At 30.2% G+C, this 22,455-nt stretch overlaps 1 protein-coding gene across 1 annotated transcript; it reads left to right on the top strand.

Moving 5' to 3' along the window:
- Positions 1 to 717: 717 nt before the first annotated feature.
- On the top strand, positions 718 to 15,742 carry LOC130821666 (uncharacterized). The gene is made up of 3 exons (XM_057687454.1): positions 718 to 727; positions 6,070 to 6,300; positions 14,484 to 15,742. The coding sequence occupies exons 1-3, from the start codon at positions 718 to 720 to the stop codon at positions 14,603 to 14,605; spliced, it is 363 nt and encodes a 120-aa protein (XP_057543437.1). The 3' UTR covers positions 14,606 to 15,742.
- The last annotated feature ends 6,713 nt before the right edge of the window (positions 15,743 to 22,455 follow it).

Below are 22,455 nucleotides of genomic sequence, written 5' to 3'. Positions count from 1 at the left end.
CCACTTTTTTTTTTTTTTTTTTTTTTTTTTCTCATGTTCGTTTTTCCACTTGATGATGTGCCCGTCTGTTTGTTTCTCATGCGACGGACTAGGGAGTAGGGATGTAGAGGATGAACTTTGTTGGATTTTTCTCTTATGAAATACTTGCAACATTTTGATTATGTATATTATTTATCATTTAATTTTAATTTATATATAGCGGTTAGTGTGTAAGTAAAAATATAATCACGTAGAATCTTGTTTGAATCGTCTAATTACGTACTTTTATAATATTAACTTTTTATAATTTTAAATGTGTATAATTTAACATATAAATCAGCAAAATAACAAATATAATGAAACGAAGAAAGTATAATTTAAACAATAATTCTTTATAAACCGTCTAGTCGTGAGACGGTCTCAATTGGAATATCTATTATTTTTTAAAATATCATTTCCTTTTAATTTAAAGACTTTTTCCTATTTCATTTGGGCACGTTTGTCAATCATATATTGAAGTCTTGATATCTCTGATAATGCATAACTAAAAATTGTAACAAATTGATATTAATAATACTTGCGTTGATACGAATCAAACAAAATCACACTTAGCTATGTTTTAACTTATAGATGAAGAATAAAAAACTAATTAAGAGTGATATGTAAATAGTGTATAAAAACTAAAAAAGACAACGTCACTGAAACGGAGGGAGTACTATTTAATAATTTTGCTGTAAAATGACAAATGGTAACTCATGAGAGCTTTGTCAATTGTCATTATCTTAGTGGTTAACATATTATTATCTGTCAATTAATTAAATAATTAATTGCCCAAATCAACATATCATTTTAAGCATATTTTTTTTAAAAAAAAAAGAGTTAGTTATTGTAAAGATGTTATGACAACAAACTATTTGACCTAAACAATAAACTCTGATCTAGAAAATAATTGACAATTTAACACACATTATTGTCATAAATAGGGATTTATTTTAAGAATTTATTTTAAATATTGTACAGATTTCATAGTAGGAGTATATAATGTTATCAAAATCATACATTATAAGAGTATTAAAAAGCTTGAAAAATGTATAATGATAACTATAGAAAAATAACACATAATGACTTATTAGAGTTTTACCAAATAAAAAAAATTAAAAGTAACACATGACCACTTCTTAGAGTTTTTGCCAAATAGAAGTGTTAATTTGATAGGAATATAATTAATTTCATGGCAATTTATTTTCCTAAATAAATTTATAGTTAAATTAGGTAAGTAAATATTATTATATTAATTCTTTATATCTAAATAAGAATCTTAAATAAATTACTTTTTAAAAAAAACATAATTTACACGTAAGTAAGGATTTATTTTTGAAAAATATTAAGTACTAATTTAAATTATCATCATAATCATAAATCATACAAGTCAATAAAAAAACTGAAAAATTTTACTTGTTAGTCTTATAGAGTCCGTTAGATGGAAGGATTACATTGGTTGAGTCGTTGGCTTATGTGTCAGATAAAATTAATCAAATTGTCATTCTTAGACTATATTTGAATAACAAATTAGAAGAGAAAAGAAAATAAGGAGAAGGAAAGGAAGGAAAAGGAATGGGAGAAAAGAAAGAGTAAAAACTAGATTGTTTGTATAGGAAGGAAAGGAATATCATTTTCCTTATAAATCTTTCCTCTTACGAAGAGATTTGGATGTTTAACAAAATGAGGGGAGTTAATCCCTCCAAATCTTTTCTCTCCAAATCCTCTCTCTCCCTTTTTGCTATCAAAACAAGGGAATTTTCATCCCTCTAAATCCTTTTCTTTCCTTTCCCTCTATTTCTCTCTAATCAAACAGGATCTTAGACTTTTTAAAAATTAACTAAAATGAGTAATTTAACAAATGACAGTAAATTAAGAAGCATATACAATTTATTAGATTAAGGAAAGGAAGGTGAATAATTATTGCGAGTAATTAATCGTGTACTTTGCAAATGTCGTAATTGATTATTTTTAAATACTTCAAATTGTATCCTTTTATTGGAGTTTTTTAGAATATGATTAATAATAAAATAATCATACAATCAAAATTTAACTTACAAGACAATCTATGTTTAAGGTTATCTGTAAATTATTTAAGTTTATCACAAAAAAAAAAAAAAAAAAAAAACAATATCATGTTACCATATCTTAACAATAATTATTTGATCTTTAGTATATATAGTTAGACATATTAGCATATTTTTAACTGCTATATAGACATTTAACAAAAAAGATTTAAATATTACCACATTACTTAATACGTTGGTTTAGTTATATAACAAGTTCATAACTAATTATGAGGTAATTTTATATTTTACATTTAAAATACCATACATTAAAGATTAGTGTATACAATTTCCAACTTTAATATATGAATCAATAGTCTAATATATCCATGCATTGTAAGGTCATATATATTAGTATCATATATTTATATATGTCGATGCTAAAAAATTGTGCATAGCACGAGTTTCTACACTAGTATAATATAATTATCGCTACAATTTCTCTCTTTTCTCGACTTACTTTATATTGATAAAAAGTGTTTTCTCCGTTTTTTGTCTGCACAGTTATTCTTATTTGATAGTTCGTTATTACTTGCACCCTTTCGCATTATGTAAAAAAATTACTTTGTTACCTACTCAATTTTATGTGATCCACCATATTTATATGATACTAGTATAGAAACTTGTGCAATATATGAATTTTTGAGTATGAAATATATAAAAATATAATCCAAAGAATAATGCAAGTACATATTTTTAAAAGAAAAGATTAAATACTCATTTTTTTTAATTATTTATCGAATAGATCACTTTTTTATTTAACTAAATATATCAAATTCTAGGTTAGTTGTAAAAAATTGTTATAATAAATTATATAAATACTTTACCTAATTTAGCTCTAATTATAAAAATAATCAAATTCTAAAGGAAAATTATCAATGGTATCCCTGAGTTTTGGCACTTTATCAATAGTACCCCTAAATTTTTTTAATTATTAATGGTACTTGCGTACTATTGAGCGTTTTACAACCGTAATCTTTTTAAACTTTTTTCGTCCAAAATTGTTCAAAACCGTTAACTTTTTTTCTTTTCGTTTTATTTTTCAATTCAAAACATAAAAGAAAGTTAACGGTTTTGAACGATTTTTGTCTAAAAAAGTTAAAAAGGGTTACGGTATGAGGGTACCATTAATAACAAAAAAAACTTAAGGGTACCATTGATAAAGTGTCAAAACTCATGGGTACCATTGATAATTTCCCCATTTTAATTTAGGTAAATATTGTCAATTTGTCATGTAATCATCTATTATTCACTAAAATAATTCTATTTGTCAAGACTCTTTTCCAGCATTTTTATTAGTATGTATATTTATGGAATATATCAATTTTTAATTCAATTAAATATATCAAATTTTAAGTTAGATATATAAAATTGCTATAATAAATTATATAAATTCTTTACCTAATTTAGCTCTAATTTTAAAAATAATCAAATTCTAAAAGTAGCTAAATATTATCATGTAATCAATTATCATCCACTAAAATAATTTCATTTGTCAAGGCTCCTAAAGGATAACATTTGTCATTTTCCAGCATTTTATAAATATATATGATTTATAAATATGTATGATGTATGATTTTATAAATTTGTATGATTCTAGGTTAGATATATAAAATGGCTATAATAAATTATATAAATACTTTATCTAATTTAGCTTTATTTTTAAAAATAATCAAATTCTAAATTAGGTTAATATTATCATGTAATTAATTATCATCCACTAAAATAATTTTATTTGTCAAGGCTCCTAAAGACTATATTTTTCATTTTTCAGCATTTTTATAAATATGAATGATATAATATTATATAATCTTTAAACAAGCGCAACATTGATATTTTCTCCACTCTTATACAAAAGTACAAAACTAAGGTGAGGACAATATTGATAGTTACATAACTACTCCTTGTGTTCCTTTAAAGGAGTTTTCATAAATAAATGTGAACAAAATTAAGAAAAATAAAATCTTTTTAGTTGGTAGATATATTGTTTTATTGAATAATAAATTTAAGGGAAATTATCAATGGTACCCTCGTATTTTTACACTTTATTATTGGTACTCCTATATTTTTTCGATTATCAATGGTACCCCCAACATTTAATACAAATTACAACCATGATTACTTTTTCTTCCCTTATTTTTTCTACATAGAAGAAAACCTCTAATTCACATCATTATAATTTTAATCGAATGAGTTGGTAATAAGGCAAAAAATCTTATTTTTGAATTTCGTTCATTTTATTTTACTTATTACTTATTAGTTGAAATATGATGTGTTAGATAGATGTGTATATTCTTCTTTTTTATGTATGTACATTTAATATTTTTTTTCTTGGTAGGAATAAACTTTATTCTTATGAAAGAATCTAGCTATTTAATAATTATTGAATACAATATGATTGGTATATCCTAAATATTTTTCCTTACAACGTTTAGATTTCATATACAAAGCGTTTAACTATTTAAATTTATAATATTAACTATTTGATCATGCATGCTTACACAGTATTAATTTTTTTAATGTGCAAAATTAATGATTAATTAATATTTTAAAAAAAGTTTAATAAAAGATAACCTAAAATTCACATTATTTTAACTTAAATCAAACAAGAAAAATCTTATTTATAAATTTTATTTATTAAATTTATTTTACTACTTAATTTGGATATGATGTTTTAGATCGCATTAGATATTGTGAAATTCATTTGTATAGCAAGGTGTCGTATAAATCCTCTTTCTATTGTATGTAATAATATTTTTTTGTAGTTAAAGCTAAAGCAAATAATCCCTTTTAAGTTTAAACAACCCTTAGATTAGTTAAAAATATTTGCATATATATTTATCGATAATACATTGAAACAAATTTTTATCATGTGCTCATTACACCACTTTTAATTATCGATATTCCATGGGAACCATATGAGGGGATACGTCAATAACCATAGATGTCAATGCTTTAAATCTTTTTTCATTATGTGTTTTATTCACATTAATTTAATTCTTACTATAAAAGAATGGCCTTATTTATATAATAACAATTTTCTTATAAATAAAATAGATTTTTTTTTTAACTTAATCAATTTTACCACACTTTTCTTTAAGTTTGGTAGTAGAATTATGAACACCCAACTTGCAAAAAGTCTATTTCAAAAGTATAACAAATTTTGTACGTATATTAGCTGTCTGATCTTTTAACGTTATATATAGAAAATTAATGATTTTATTTTTAAGATTTTCTTTAAAGAATTGTCTATCAACTTCTAGTAATATTTATTTTTAAAAATTTTGAATTACCATTTCGATTTTAAGATTGCCTATTAGTTTGAAACACATATCTGTGTGTGTGTTTTACCTTCACAATAAGTACATTTTAGATTCTTCTTTTATGATTCTCTTTCAGATTATTTCTTTTCTATTTTATGCATAAGCTTTTTCAAATTTAGAAAGAGAATCTTGATTAAAGAGATCATTCTTTCTTTATCAAGACGTCATTAATACCTGCTAAAAACTGGTTGATCGCTTTCTTTACAAGATTTTATTTTTGCAAATAATCTTTAATAGGAAGTTTGAATATATTATGTTTATTGTTTGGAATAATTACCTAGAATCATTTAATCTTTTCATGATTTTTCTGTAATAATCTCACTTATTAATTAACTATGAATAATATTAATTTTAAGGGATATTTTTTGATCGTAAGATCATAAAATCGTAGATTAGAATCGAAATTCTGATAACTACGTGTTTGAGATATATTAAGTATGTATTTGCCTATGTAAAATAAGTATTTGAGGTATGTTAAGTTTTTGTTTGAGATATATCAAATTAGGTGTTTGAGGTTTAGAAGAATCAGATAATTAAAAACACTAACTTGAATATATATATATATATATATATACTAAAATCCTACCAAATAAGCCTATAATTAAACTATATTTTTTAATTTTTTTATTTTTTAAAAAAATTATAATGGACCGGCTCATTAGAGTTCAAATTTCAATCCTTACATTACACTTCGACAATTCACCTAATCCCAATTGAGAAGGGTCTGGCAAATTTCCCTCCCCCGTCTTATCAAAATTTCCCACCATTCTCCTTCCTCGCCAATTTACGTTTCAGGCTAACTTCTCTCTTATCTGCATTTTCTCCATTGTTAGCGATATCGAGGTTGAAAGCTTCTTGCTCTACGAAATTGTGGACATCTCACATGCTCTCAGGTCATTCTTATTTCATCGCCTTTTTCGATCATGTTTTCTCAATTCTATGATTAATATTTTATTTTCCTTGTATTTAATGGTCAAATACTATACATTATCTTGTTTACTTCCGAATTTTGGATTTTCGGGATCCTTTTGGCGCCTTCTGTTTTAATTGAATTCTGAGGAAGTGTTTCAAAATTCTATACTACAGTCTACAGTTGATAATTGAACAAGCAAGTGGAGAATTCTATTTGTTGTTCTTTATTTTTATTTTTTTTTATGAATATGGAGTTTATCATTTGTTTTTGTAATTATTTCGTTTGTTTGTTCGAGTAAAAATTGCAACTCTAGGTTTAATTTGATGCGTGTTCGACGAAATTTTGAATTTAAGGGAGTGATTGGTGTATTTTGGTGTCAGAATTTGCTGTCCCATTTTGTTGCATAGAATTACTAGTTTTACTTTGATCATTGGTGGTTCCATGTTTAGATTTGAGTACATGTGAATTGTCTATGTCCCACATGGCGATTTATCAATCCAAAACGAACATATATTGTAAATTGTACTCCATATTGTAACATTGTGCTATTCAAAAAAAAAAAAACTCAGACAATTGCATGTATGGTCGGGTCTTGTCAATAATTCATCCTATTTTATCATTTTAAGAAATGAAGCAAATTGTTCCTTCCAAATTAGCTGTACTAGCAAGATCATTGTGCTCATTGTTATCCTTTTTATTGCATCTTTCTTGTTTACAAGCAATCAAGAAGATTCTATGCTCAATCCAGTGTTAGCAATTTGCATATCATCTTCACTCTCGTCATTCTGTGCAACAGAAACCATTCTTTTGCATTGTCCGTCTTTGATAACGTTGGAATTTGGAGTATCAGATAATAACTCTATGCTTTCCAATAATTAATAAAGTCTTCGACATCAATTGGATCATTCTTAAAGTTTTAATAAGTCAAAAGGTCATAATAACAACCAATGGAAAATCAAAGGCCTTGACAATTCATAGGTTGACTTGGACGTAAGATTGAACCACTTTGTAAAAGCAAAACACATGGGCCAATGAGTTGTCAAAATAGTCGACGAGTGAGCTAAAAGGAATTGCAAGCTTGGTAGAAGTATCGTCAATTGAGATACACGGCTCGTCGGTGTGCATGCTAAACATTTTTGCCTTCGGCTGAGGCTCTCACTTGGTAAGGGAGGTTTACAACTTCCTTCTCAAGCCTTTTCTTGTTAGAGAGGATATCCTTAAGATATTTAGCGTACTTAAGCATTTGGGATATGCCTTACAAGAATAACATTTTCATTTCAACTCCCCTCAAACTTTTCAGAAACATCTCAAAATTCTAATCAAGCCGTTTCTCTTTCTAAGGTAAGTTAAGGGTAAAGGAGCAATGTAAGAGTTTTAGACTCTTTCATCAACTCCCTTTTCCTCTCCTTATCTCTCTCCTTTTCATTTTTTATCTCATCTTGCTTCCTTTCTTCTCTTTCCTTCTCTTCAATCTTTTTATTTTTCCTTCTTTACTTTTCATACTCTTCATCTTCTCTCAACTCATCTTCCAATGGAAGACTTTCACACTTAATTAACCCATTATTTTTCTCTCCTTTATCCTCCTTATTGGGCATTTTCAATGCTTTGTAAGAAGTTTCGTTTTTCAAGGTAATGTTATTGACCACATTGTCTTGAAAAAGTTAGGAAATCATTACAACTAGTGTATATTCCCGTGGAATGCATGAATGTGCTTGTTTGTTAATTTATGTGAATTAAATTAGAAAAATTGACAATTGTAAATATTTATTTTTATTGTATGACATAGTAAATTAAAGTTGCTTATTCGGTAAAATTGGTTAAAGCTAGAGCACACATATATGTTTTATTTTATTATTTAAGTCATTTTAAAATTCTACTTCCCTTTCCATTTTCATCTGTAGTATATAGGGTGATAATAGATATTTGCCATTTTTGCACTGAATTATAGATCATATTTGTCGGTAATATCTGTCAATTCTTCATTAATCATTAATAAAGAAAAGTGCACAATTTTATATTTATATCAATCAATATTTGATCATTGAAGGATGACGCATAAGATGTTAAATTGCCAATAAATGTGATAAAGATTGCCATTTGGAATTATTGTTTTATCATTATTATATAGTAGATTTGGCATATGTTGGGGTAGAGGTGAAATCCATTAAATGTTAAATTGTTGTGTCTTTACGTCTCGCATTGTTGGGAAACAAATTTTTTATGGGTGAGGAGTTTAATTTGGGCCAAAAATTTGGTTTTGCACATTGAGTTCAAAAGATGGTGTGGGTTGAGGTGATGTTGGTAGGGATGATATATAGTTGGCTTATTGAGGCTCATGTTGCTCATGTTGGAAGTCATGATGGTCATAGCTTTATGGGCTCTCATCAAAATGATTCACAACGGCCAGATGCTTAATGCTTGTTTCTCCAAGCTAGTTAGAAGTAAAAAGTATCCCTATGCCTATTTGAGAGTTTACTAAGCGTCCTCTCAAGTTGCTTAATTTTTGCATGCACTCCAATCTCTTCTTTTTCATCCTTACTTACCTTACTGTTACTCACTATCCTAGTGCTCCAAGCTAAGTTTTTCAGAAGTCCTTCAAATTTACTTCTCATTAGGTGTTGAGGGAAGTTGTATCAATGACCACCCACACTAGAGTTCAAAAGGGTCTTGATTGGAAGGTCAAGACCATTGTAGAAAAAGGTGTTCAAATGCTTCTCTTAAATTTATGGTATGGGCTAGCTCTTAACATCTTAAATCTAGACCATGCTTCACCTAGACTCTCATTATCATCTTGGGTAGATGTGGCTATCATATTTCTACACGCTCGAGTCCTAGTCGATGTGTAAATTTTTTCAAGGAAAGCACTCCTCACTTCATTCCAAGTGGTTAAAGAATTAGGTTTAGACCCTCGGTAGGTTATTTTAGTCATTTAACCTAGCCAAAATTAAATTTACATACCGACATGTGGTGTGGTGTGCTGTTACGGAGCTAGGCGAGGCACTATAAACAAAATCCAATATTCTAATGCAAATTGATGCACAATATTCCCTACGATTTTAGTGGTTTTTGGTAACACTATGATCTTATACAAACACATTTGTAAAATACCTATACTATCCTCTTATAAATAGTATTATTAGTAAGTAAGAAATCATGTCCCTTTTTTTTATGGGAACAAAGATTTATAGATCTTTGGTTTTGAATTATATTATAGTAAAATGGGACATTAAATTGTGTTCAATTCTAAATTATATGAAATTGCAAATGTCAATCAGATACAACCTCTTTTTTTATCAATAATAAGGGTGAGGTTGCATATATTCGACCTCCTTAAAGGCTCATACTTCACCTTAGAGACACTTAATGACATTGGGGTGATGGATTGTTGTTGATTGATGATTGAAGACAACAATCTAATTCGAGATTAAACCATCAAGAGCAAGAACTAGGACTTGAGGTTAACACTTTATCCAATTAGGCAATCAATGGATAATTAGGACTATATTGGTTAACCAAAACAAGAAGGATGCTTCCACTTCTACGTTTAGGCATCACTTAATGGGTTACTAAGAAAGGGAGTCTTGGGCTTCCAAGCCACTCCATTATACCAAAGTCATTCACATAATCCTATCAAATTTATGATTACTAATGATGATTAGCATTACAACAAGCGTGGCTTTTGTACCTCAATATGTCCTTTTAAGGCAATAAAGAAAGATTAGTGTACTTTGGTTTTTTGGACTTTCCTTCCACTACTTTACTAACATAATGTCTAGTTTCCATGACCAGTTATTAAGATAATTCAACCATGGAAATAAATGTTATGGGGGTAAACATTACTTTAAGGAATAGCTTAACCCCCTCCCTTAACCATCCTTCTAAGTAATGTTAAATGGAGTTTTAAAATGCTTCCCATGGACCATACATGATACAACTATTAATTCGTGCTTAATTACACGAATCACCCCTAAATATGCGACCAAGCAATTAAGACTCAAATCCTAGGATTAGACTACTCACACAAGGAAAGAAGACATGTAAACGAACATTCTAAGATTGAACATGATTGACAAATCTAATAAGATAAGAAAAGTAAGCATATTGATTTGAAGATAATAGAATTCCTAAGCTAGATATAAAATATTATAAGATTTTAAACACTAACAACCCGTTTGGTAGTCGGTATTAAATGTTGGAAATAGTAATGAAAAGTTAGTGTAATTTTGGTAGGAATATGTCTTAACAAGTTTAGTGGCCATACTTGTTCTCCCTCAACAATCTCATTTTCTTCATAAAATTCATTCCAATGTATTACCATTTAAATATGTGGTATTAGGTGGTAATGAAAAATTACGAAAAAAAACTTTTTATGATCAAGGTTTCATTATCATGGGAATGACATGATAGATATTATGAAAATTTAAACTACAAATCATTCCATTACGACTGTTTAGTACTAATAATCTCACAAGCCGTAAAGCATATAGAAATTAAGAGTGAAAGTTGAAGGCAAATAAGTTACTAAACAATAAAGAACATGCATGGACGCATTTTTTTGATCGGGGCCATGCGGGAGAATCCCCTACATGCAAAGAGGAAAGGAAAATTATTCTTTTCGCAATTGGTGAGAATCAAACTCTTTTCACAAGGGTGAAAGGGAAAGCCTTCAACCACTAGGTTTTCCATGATTCTCTGCACGAACTTGTTCTTGAAGAAAGGCTTGAATGCTTGAATTAAACTTGAATCTTCTACCATAATATATTACAATTAAAAGTTCAATGCTCAAGATTTAATATTACAAATTAACTAGGAAATGCTACTTTGATTTACAAATGAAAATTTCAAGAAAATTGCAAGACTAGAGGAATAATTCTTAACTAAACAAAAGAAGCTTCCAAAATTGTTCTCTATTTGTTTTTTTAAGCTTTCTCAATCTAAAAATTCATAAAAATGAACAATACAAGAATAATAAATGTCTCTACCCATATAGGGAAAATAAATACACTAGCTAAGGTGTGTTTGTGTAGCTAATCACATTGCTTCACCAAATTAATCCCACATCCAAAAAGAATGGGCAAGGGAATGTTAAGAGAGAGCTAGTTGGTGGAGGAAAGGAAATCCTGTGAATAAAGCTGAGCGACAATGTAGCATAGCTTGAGGGGGTGACAAATGCCCGGGAGCCGTAGGCTTTACGAGCTAGTTGTTGCAAAACGAGGCAAGTAGCTGTTAAGGATGAGGCCTTTCGAGCGACCTGGTCGTATGAACATGTCATCCAAAATTTCATGCTTCAACTTTTCCTCCAAATCGATCGATAATTTGTCGAGTGTTATTTTTCCTAATCCTGTTATTGGGCATTCATCTTGCACCAAGGCCTTCACGAAGGCATTGTGCCCCACTCAAACCATCACGGGGTGATCTTGGCACGACTCCGAAAGAATTATTTGCAATAAACTTAAACGGTGCCTTTCGAGCCAAAACAAGTGAAATACTTGCATATACGGCATAAAGGACCTTATTCGTGACAAAATTGAGGATGAATGATTGGTTGAACATAACATAAACCACATGCGTCAAAACACATCATAAAAAGCTATGATTAAGAATAAGGACGTTAGAAAGGGGCTTGTAGTTCCAATATTTTTGAGAAAATGAGTGAAATTCGTCTTTGCTAGTTTGGTCATGTTCAAAGAAGACCGAAAATCACCACTTCGAAAAGTTTAAGGTGGAACTTTGAGGACTTTAGAAGAGGAAGATGTAGGCTGATAATGACATAAATAAAAGGAGTGAAGAATATCATGAAGAACTTAATGTATACGAGCATATGAAAATATATAGGTATGAACATGATAAGAGTATATGTATATGATCTTTGACATTTATTTTATTAGTTGTCAATTAGTATTAAATATTATTATTTGTATTAAATAAGTCGAATAATCATTGTTAATAACGATTTTCCATGTTGGTTTGTTTTAGTTCGTGTAGCCAACGCCGTATTGGTGGGATTAAGGGTTTGTGTTGTGTTGTGTTATTGACTTGTATTTGAACTTCACAAAACTTTCAGAATGATTGTAAAAACCTTTTTAAAGAATGATAAATTTTCAAAACTTGTTTTTCCATCAAATGGATCCTACAAAAATATAATATATATGGTTGAATATGGTTGATGAGGCCTTCATAAAGTAACACGAAGTCATGCAAGGTAAGGCTGCTATAATCATACTGTTTACTTTCTGATATAGGGCATGTGCTAGTAATCAAGCAATTTGATCTTTGATTCTTATAAAACTTATTAAATAATTCATAAGAGGTCTTCTCATCATGAGTTAGAGTTTGAGCATTAAGGAGCACATATATTACTAGATTAGGCTAGTTGGAGGCTCCAGACACCACGTGGTCCAAATCTTTCTTTATGTTCATAAAATACCAACGATAGAGCAAAGAATACTTTGAACGGAAGAAAAAATTTCTCTCGGTCCATGGAAATTTAGGATACTATTCTAGAGGTCAATGTATATCAATCTTCCAACTATTATGCACTGTATGTTTTTGTTTGAGAGGTTTTCTGGCTTCTGCTAATTTTAGTTTAGTTCTATTTGTCTCTTTCTCTTGACCCTTGTAAACTGAGGCTTATGCTTAATTACAATAGAGTAATATAGTAATCATATGTAAGAAAGAATCTCATCCTGGAAGTATAGCTGGGAATGCAGAAGTCCTGAACAAGTTCATCTGATTATCCTTCTTCCATAGACCTGATTTTTAGTTCTATTTTTACTGCTAGTTACTGTTATTCTACCTGTGGTGTAAAACAGGACAATTTGTAGTATGTGGATTGACTGATGGATTGACTATGGAAGGCATGGTATGCCTGAATTCTTATTATGGAATTGCATGAAGGGTTAACTTATGCTCATCTGATTATCCTTCTTCCATAGACCTGATTTTTAGTTAATTTTAGATGCAATGGCAACAGAATTTTACCTCTTTCAGCTTGATGTTTCATGTACAAGAAGCTGTAGTACCTAAATATAAAATAATCTAAGGAATGATGGTTAGTGATCATTTTTTATTGTTCGAGAATCCTCCATCCAGGTGTTCCATATTTTTTGATATTCCTAGTGTGTTTTAGGCCTAATCTTTTGGTTTTATTCTATTGATAGTCACAATGTTCATAATTATTGTAAGCGGGTACACCATGATTTGGGAATAAACAGTGTTTATATATGTAATATGTAAGCGTGTAGATTGTAGGGAAGATGGATGAAGGCACCATGTTCGTTGAGTGAATGAAACATAATAATAAGAAGCTCACAAGTTATTAGACCAGCAAAATTCCTACATCTGTAAAATGTTTCACTCATAGATCTTTGAAATTTATACTTTCTTCAATACAAATCATGAGTTCACAGAGACTGCAAGGTGATGGCGTTGTATCTTAAGGTTGCTAATATCATGTAGCACTTACAAAAGGTTCATAAAATTAATATGCACATGTAAACTGTAATTATCAAATCACAAGTAAATCAGAAGGAAAAAGAAAATAGGCTAGCTTTTTTCCTATATGTATATCTTTTAGAGGTCACCAATACATATAGCGTGGTTGCAATCAATTTACGGACACAGAGATGCGGTACGGTCACAATTGCAAATATGGACACACAGTTGCCGTAACGGGACTGGTGTGGGTGAATGCCAAATATTTGGTCGAAAACACCTTTTTTTTACACCTTTGACAGGGAAAGATCACTTTGCTTTTATGAAAACCCATACAATGTGGCCAATGCGATATGCAGCCTTGTTTGTGGATTATGATATAACATACCTAGTTTAGTATATTTTCCTGAATTTGTTCTAGTTTTCTTTTTTGTTTTTGTTTTTGGTTTTTTGAGTTGGTATATGATATACCATATATCTAGTGCTGATTATATATGCTTATCGTAAAGAAAGACCTTCCTGGTCTTCCCAGATAGCGAACTCAAAATGCATACTTGAGTTTTAAGTATGTCATAGCTCGCAAGTGTGCACGTAGATAGTGTATATTGTTCTGTGCTCTCTCGCCATTTTGTCATATCTTTTGGTTCTGTATTAATTTAGCTCTTTTCAGCGCATCATCACATGGAAACGTTAGTGTATAATGGATGCTCATTAATTTTAATCTTGCAGATACTCAAGGGACCCAAAGCAGAATGAAATATAGAGGTTTAATTCTCATATGCAGCCAGGATTGCTACAACACATCAGAACCAAATACAGGAATACTGATGGTTGAGGCAGTAGCGTCTTAATATCAGTCATGGTATGTCCGAAAACCTTCCCAACACAATGATATGGCTGACCTTTAACATTCATTTTTCATCTTTTGTACTAATTTTCTTCAACATTAGGTTCCTCAAGAAAATAAAATGTTCTACCAAAAATTAAGGCCATTATGGCTTAATTAGTTTTGTCTTGATATTTTATAACTGATTGAGCCTCTAAATAAACAGTAAAGATGGTGTTCTGGAATACATTTAGTGCATATCAAGGTAATAAACTCCTAGATTTGATTCCCTTGCATAATGGACTAGAGCTATTGGTTATCTACTGCAAGGCACATCTATCAGTTCCCACTTTTTGAATTTTTTGTCTTTCTTCTTACCTAGAGTGGTGATAAGGATGTTTCTGGTTTAAATAAAGGCTGATTTATACATGAAAAAGTAAAGAGAATTCCTGACCAAGATTCTGCTTTTATTTTACCTTTCAACCTGAGCCTTTTGACACCACTCACCTAATAAAAAAAAGAAAGCCAAAAGCGAAAGCTGCCTACCATTAGGGGGTCGATACTCGATAGTCTATAAAGCTCAACATGTAATCATATCATTTCCCATTTTACTTACTTTATTGTTATTATTGTTATCACCTCTTTAATTTAGGAATAAATTAACATTATCAGTTTGATATGCAGCTGCTAAAAAATACTTCTATGTAAAACATGGTCTACTTTCTGATACATAGTATAACTATAAAAGATCTACCTCTTTAATACTACAACTTGAGGCATAAAAATTAAGATTGCGTGGATTGTGTCCAGTGGTATTTGTTTTCTGTCACTTTAGAAACATTAAACACCGTGACAGCTATTTATAGTTTGATATTAGGAATTTCAGAAGAACACATGTGAATCTTTAATTATTAGATCATAGGTTACTACCAGATTTGGTATTTGGTTGTTAATGTCAACTTTACTGTGCTATTTAGTCTCAAATACATTAGTTTTCTCAAATTGGGTTTCAAGTCATGACAGCTACCAGCAATCCAGCATGCATGTCCCTTATTGCACTTTCACTTCACTGATTCTGTGATATGTTTGCCTACTCTCATTCCCCGAAATTGGCAATTGGCATTTAGTTTCTCTAATGCTTTTTTTTTAATTTTAATTTTTACATTAGGCTATTTTATCCGGAGGGATCCCAACAAATCATATATTTGTATACGACTGTACTTTCATGGCAATTTTGATGCTATTTTTAGTCGAAATCAACACAACGTGCGACACACATAAGATTCTGTATCCACCGACACTTTTCTCGACTTGGCCATGAATATTGTATTGAATCGGATACACACAAGCAAAAGAAATGAGAAGAACAAGTTCAAGAACTAAGGACAATGGCTATAGTGTCTTGAGCATACATCAAAGTAGAGAAATAAAGAGGAAGACAAGAATTTTAGGCATCTAAGGAACCACTTCTTTAACCATCAATGTGTTTCATCAAGTAATATGTTCAATCTCATAAAGAATGCAGAACATACAAAAACTCACTATGTGTTTGCGCATTCAACCACAAACACCTTCAATGGTGTTTGCTCATATACATGAAGTGCAAAACATCACTATATAGCTTTCTTGTGTTTGCACTATCTCACAAGTGTTTTGCCACTCAATAATGCATCAACAAGCTCACAACATAAGCTTCTCATATCCAACAATAATGGAGAAACTTCAACAATTTTCTCTTTCTCAAAGGCGATTCTCGATCCTCAGTCTTAACTTTTAATAGTTTCTCTTGGAGGTTAATAAGTATCAACAAGCTTCAATATTTTCATCACACTTTGTATTTGGTCTCCTAAAATTTTTGAAGACCTCAATTGCTCAGAGGGATCATTGCTTAAGCTCCCCTAAAGTCAGAATGCATGGCTTCGCTTAAACCATGATTCCGATGACATATGCTCATCCAAGCACCCCCATAACTTGTCCGAGCTAGGCCCAACAAAACTCCCTTAGAAGTAAAAGTTTTTTGTAGACTTAATCTACACTAAAACACTATCCATACTTACTCTCCTTAGAATCTTTTTTTCTTGCTCATTCCAATGATATATGGAACGCCTAAAATGGCGTTGTGCTTGGTCACTTTTGGAGCCAAAACATTTTGTCGTTGCAGTTTTTGCTCGCCCAAGCATGTACCCCCTCCTAGCTACTTCCTTTAACCTCTTTAAATGATTGCCCGGGCAGTCTTCACGCTCGAGCAAATCTCCACAACCCTCTTCTTCTCGCCAGTCTTGCTCGCCTAAGCAATGACCCAAGCAACCCTTTTCATTCTTTTTTGTATGTACCAACCGTTCTCGCCATTGCCCTCCCCTTTAAATACTTGGTTGTGGTTATTCTTTACACTGGGGCTAACAAATATATTCAAATTTTTTCCTACTAGTCATACCTGTGTTGAGAACATTAGCAAAACACTTAGAGTGTATCTCCATGTCATTAATCGTGTTGGACCCTTCGACTTTGAGTCGTATCTAACACTCCAACATTTCACTATATTTTTTTTACGTGCAAGTATTGCAGGTTAAATACTTCATTCGGTCCAACGTGTTCCCCAATCACTCGATTGACCGGATGTCGGTCATAGTAAAGCTAGAGGCAACTTTAGGGGTACTATTACTTGGCCTTTAGATCATATGTGACAAACAAGTGAAAACTGTTTACGTTTGAGCTTGAATCCCCAAATTCATAGTTTACCTAAAACTAAAATTTCCATTTAAGGTGTGAAGACTTATGTAGTGGCCAGTGGGACCTACTTCTTGTTCCTTAATAATACTTGTAGCCTAATTTTCGCGAAACACTATTCGTTATTTCATAGTTGGCTACTATCTAGCAATTACTACGGGGTTGTACATTTGGTAGAACCCTATGCACCAACGTGTTCTTAAAACTTGTACTAATTGGCTGCAATAATATGGCGTATGATTTGGTAAAGAATGGACTGGTTGATTTAATGTTTGCCTTGTGAAAATTAACGGAAACTAAGGATGTGATCTGCGTTACTCCTAAGTCCTAAGTGTAGCTATAAACTTGGTTCTTTTAAGCATATATTTCCAAGCATGAACAGTCAATTGGGGGAGGTTTTAGTCCAAACATCAAGATTACTTTTCCTATATTAAAACAAGCCTAGTTAAATTAAATAGGATCTTTTCTGCATCGAAAGACGCCAGAATCAGGTTAAATCATTGCTTTTGTCAACTTCTTTTTTGATGTATTTTGCCATCTGCTTCTAGTGTACAGTCTAAGTACGAACAAAGTTTTAATCACACTTATTAGTGAATGATAAATTAGGTCTAGGCATGCATGCTATTATGCAGCATGCTTGCTAATTTCCTAGCGTATTTTAAATGTATTTCCTCCATCTTCAAAATAAATTTTTTGCTGTATAGTAAAGTTAATATATTTTCACTTTGTTTCGAGTAAAACTTAGTTATAATTTATTAAGTGAGGAAAGCCGAAAGAGTAATGCTATTGTATGTCCAAGTAGAAGTTTTCACGTGTTCAAGTAGAAGTGTTCACGAGTCCAAGTAAAGGGTTGTCTAATCCAAATCCTGTCCAAGTTTTGGGGCTAAAGATGATTAGAGATGGTTGAAGATCTTTAAATAAGCTTACAAAATTAACAGAAGTTATTAATTTGGGAATGGCATCTAGAAAAGTCCATCTGTTGTTTAAGTAAGATGGAAGTTGGATATGAATATGAAATTATAATTGCTTAGAGAGAATTTTGAAATACTTGGGTCATTAGGATGTTTGTGGGTATTTATAGTTGGCTTTGTATCGATTTTGAAACTGACTAGATTTGCTATGAATTGATAATTAATGAAATAGACATATATATAATTTGAAATTGGGCTTGAATATTTTATGGACTATATTTGACTTGGGCGTGACTAATTCATGAGTTTTCTTTAACTAAATAATGAGGCTTAATTGGGGCCTTGAACCTAAAATACACTTATTTATTTTTGTTCTATATGACTTAAATATATAAGAGCATTATACTTTAGATGAGAGTAAAAGGGGCGTGTGTAGTAAATCTGAGTATGAAAGGTTTCTGCAAATATTAGACAAATTGAACGAGATAGGGAATAGTTAAGTGAAAATTTAAAACCTAGTGCTTGATAAGTGTTAATAGATGGGATATTAGTAAAGTAATCAGTACTGAAAACTAATTGTAATATGGGATAAATAATTTTTTAAAAATAAATTTGGGAGGATTGATGTATAATTTAAAGAAAAATGTATTTGTGCATTTCTAGTGTTGAGGATCAATACTATGACTTGACTCAATAGATAAATAATGAGGAATCCCAAAAATACAAGAATTTATTGAGTATATCTCACATTTAATGGACACTAAGGAGAGATTGTTGAGGAATCCCATGTGTCATTTCAGCTTGTGTTTTTAAAATCGAAGCTTGAAAATTGATTGATTCAAAACTAGAATATTTTTTTATTTATCTATTTTGATGCTTTAATGGCGGAACTTTGATTACTTGAGCGTGAATGAGGGAGGGGAAACTAGGCGATTCAGTCTTACTCCGGTAATATCACTCGAAAGGAAAATTAAATTAAAGAATAAAATGATGAACATATAGGTGATAGAAATAAGTGGTTAATATTTCTGTAATATTATTAAATAGCTTTTATTTAGGGTGAGATTTAAAAGGATCGACTATATGCAATCTTATTCTTATTAATGATGTAACTGAAATGAGTCGTAAGATATAAAACAAACTAAAATGAGAAATAATATTAATTAAGAGAGGTTGAGAGAATAATTTTTGGTGGGTGTGGGGATTGGAGACTGAGTTGTATATTGGATTGATAACGTTGTGTCTTGTGTGTCGTGGCAAATTACAATGATTATTTGTGGGCTCTGTTAGATGTTTATTTATTCTCCTATTACAAATTTTTGTACGAGACGGTCTCTTTAAAATACCATCTCTAATTGGGCTAGACTATTATATATTTTTTGAAATATTGTAAGTAGACATTAAAAATAATGTAAGTAAGCATTTAAGATATTATAAGTAGGCATTAAAGATATGATAAATAGACATTAAAAATAATATAAGTAGACATTAAAAATACGAAAAGTAGTCGTTGAATTTTAATGGGTTGGGTCTAAGAGACGTCTCTCAAAGAGACGGTCTCTCAAGAGACTAACTGCTCATTTAAAAAGCTCATAATCATATCATTCTGTAGATGAACGTAACTTATTTTTCTTCCCCTCGTGCTGAAAAAGATGATTTATGTAAAAATATGGAAAGAAAAGATATGAGATGATAAAAATAAAAATAATAATATAGAGATCCTCTGTTCAAGTCAGACGACAATTAATAATTCCATACCTTCCATAATCCAAATTATGGGGAGGTTGGAAGATCCTCTAACCCATACGGACCCAACCCTCCGTTTCTAAGTTGCCTTATCGCATTTTGTGCGTCATTAAAGTGCTGCATTAAATCTGCAAAATACCTACTACTTCTATGACCTCTAGTTTTGACCATATCATTTACTTTTGATGCCATTGCTTACTACACGAAGTATACTCTAAAAGAAAAGTAGGCAAGTAATATATTATGAAAAATTAAGAGAAATGTGTCGTTTAGATGAAAAAGTTAGTTAATTAAAAGGTGTGTCATATAACCAACGTAGAAAAATGTTAATTATATGGGATAAATTAAAAGTAGAAGTGAGACAAATATTGTGAAAGAAGAGTATTTTTTGGGTCCTTTTTTATTACCCTTGTGCTTGTAACAAGTGAAGTGTGTTCAAGTTTTTCGCAATTCTTTTTTGTTTTTTCGAATTGGAGAATGACTTTATATTTTATTAAATTTTATAATTAATATAATTGTTTGCTGTTTAGGTAACTGTAGTTATATAGATTAGATCAACATTTCTAAATACTAAATTAATGCGACTAGAAATCTTCATAAGGAATTGAATTATTGACGTTTTAGCATGGATCCGGACATATTTTTGAACAAAATTATGGAAATCTTTCAAAATTTAGTCGAGTAAGACTCATATAACGTGAATGTCTTACAGAATTACCTCAAGTCCAACTATTGGTGCTGCATCATGAGAATTACTCGAGACAAGCTAATTTGGAGTTGCACCACAAGATTGATATGCACTTTAAAGGTTTTTTTTTTTAATTTTTTTTTTTACATTTTTTTCTTTTAAATTGAACTTCTCATCACAACGGATCATTTATTTGTCCCATCTCTTTATTTTTGTGTTTCACTCACTCAGGCCACAGTATGATCATTGAAATTATAGTATATTATTATAGTATATTAATATTAGTAAAGTATGCAATAATTCTTAATCAATAATCGTGATTTATAACAAAAATAATTATAATAAAATAAACATCAAAAAGTAAATTAAAATCATAAAACCCTCCCCCTATCAAATTCTACCTTAAAAGAATGATTTATTAATTTCATAAATCATCATTATTTACTAAAACCTCCTCTATAGTATATATGTGTTCCCATCTAGTACACCAATGTGTTAATTTGTTAACTATAAATTATAATATATTAATTGTTTATATATATATATATATATTTTTTTGTGTAAGACATGGTCATAACAAATATATTAAAATAAAGGCATAGTTGGTGATCATTTTTTATTCCTAGTAAAACACATTTAAGCAATGTATATGTTAATGAAAATGAAATATAAAATACTAGTTTAGTGGCTTTAAACAACCTCATAATTTACAATATTATTATTTGTGGTGTATGTTCTATTACCAATGGCAAACAATTAAAATTTTTTAATAGATTCTTACCATTTATTGTAAAATTCCTTTGATTTTTGCACTTAATGATATCAAATACTTTCATCGAGGATGGTTTTGACCATCTGAAAGGTATCTGGTTGTATAGGGTTTTTAATTTAAGGGGCCTCAAATATTGATCAACATTAATTTAAAATATATTTGTTTTTTAGTCTAATTACTTGTTTTTAGAGTACAATCACAAATTAGTTGTCATTCATAAAACATCTTATTCGTCAAATCTTCATGCATTGTGAAACTGTCATTTAGAATATTGAGGTTGGGTAGTGTTAGGTTTTGACGTAATTAGTTTTGACTAAGTTGTAATTTATAGATTGTCTGAAAGTATTTTTATTTCTTTTAAATTGCTACACAACATTTAAAAATCTCTATGTCAGCATGAGATTTTTATTTTGATCCGTTGCATATATTTTACAATATTTTTGTTTTGAGTGAAGTTTCCACTACTTTTATTTAATTTTTATCTATACATATTTTCTCTTACTTTCAATCCTATACACACAATTTAATTGTTTTTAATTTTTTAATTTATGTAATATGAGATTGTTCCTTGTTTCTAATCAACGGAGACTCAAATAGTAAATTCATAGTCACGTAAGTATTTCATGTAGGTTAAAATCAGTCTCAAGTCTAGTAAAGTTTTATAAGTTTTGTGCTGTCCAATCTCTTTGTCCAAGTCTAGGCAGTGATTTGTAATATAAAATTATTCCTGATGTTAGAGTAGCACCTTTCCTATCACACTAAATGCATGTGGGACACACTTCATGGTACAACAAGAAAATGGGTCCTCATGTCTAGAAGGCGTATTAGTGTCATGTATGTACGTTTAATTTCTGAATATCACAAATCAATATCTACTACCCTTGTACCAACGTTACTTCCCCATTACAAATGTCTCAAGAAATTCATTATGAAACATAAGTAATAACTATTTAGGGGCCCTTATTCTTTTTCTTATACACATGATGGATTGGTGCTTTTGTTTAAGACCCTACTGGATTAAGGAAGCACTG

The sequence above is a fragment of the Amaranthus tricolor genome, chromosome 8, assembly GCF_026212465.1.
Source record: "Amaranthus tricolor cultivar Red isolate AtriRed21 chromosome 8, ASM2621246v1, whole genome shotgun sequence".
NCBI lineage: Eukaryota > Viridiplantae > Streptophyta > Magnoliopsida > Caryophyllales > Amaranthaceae > Amaranthus > Amaranthus tricolor.
Note: the sequence above shows the minus strand (reverse complement) of the source record. Positions and strands in the feature narration are given on the sequence as shown.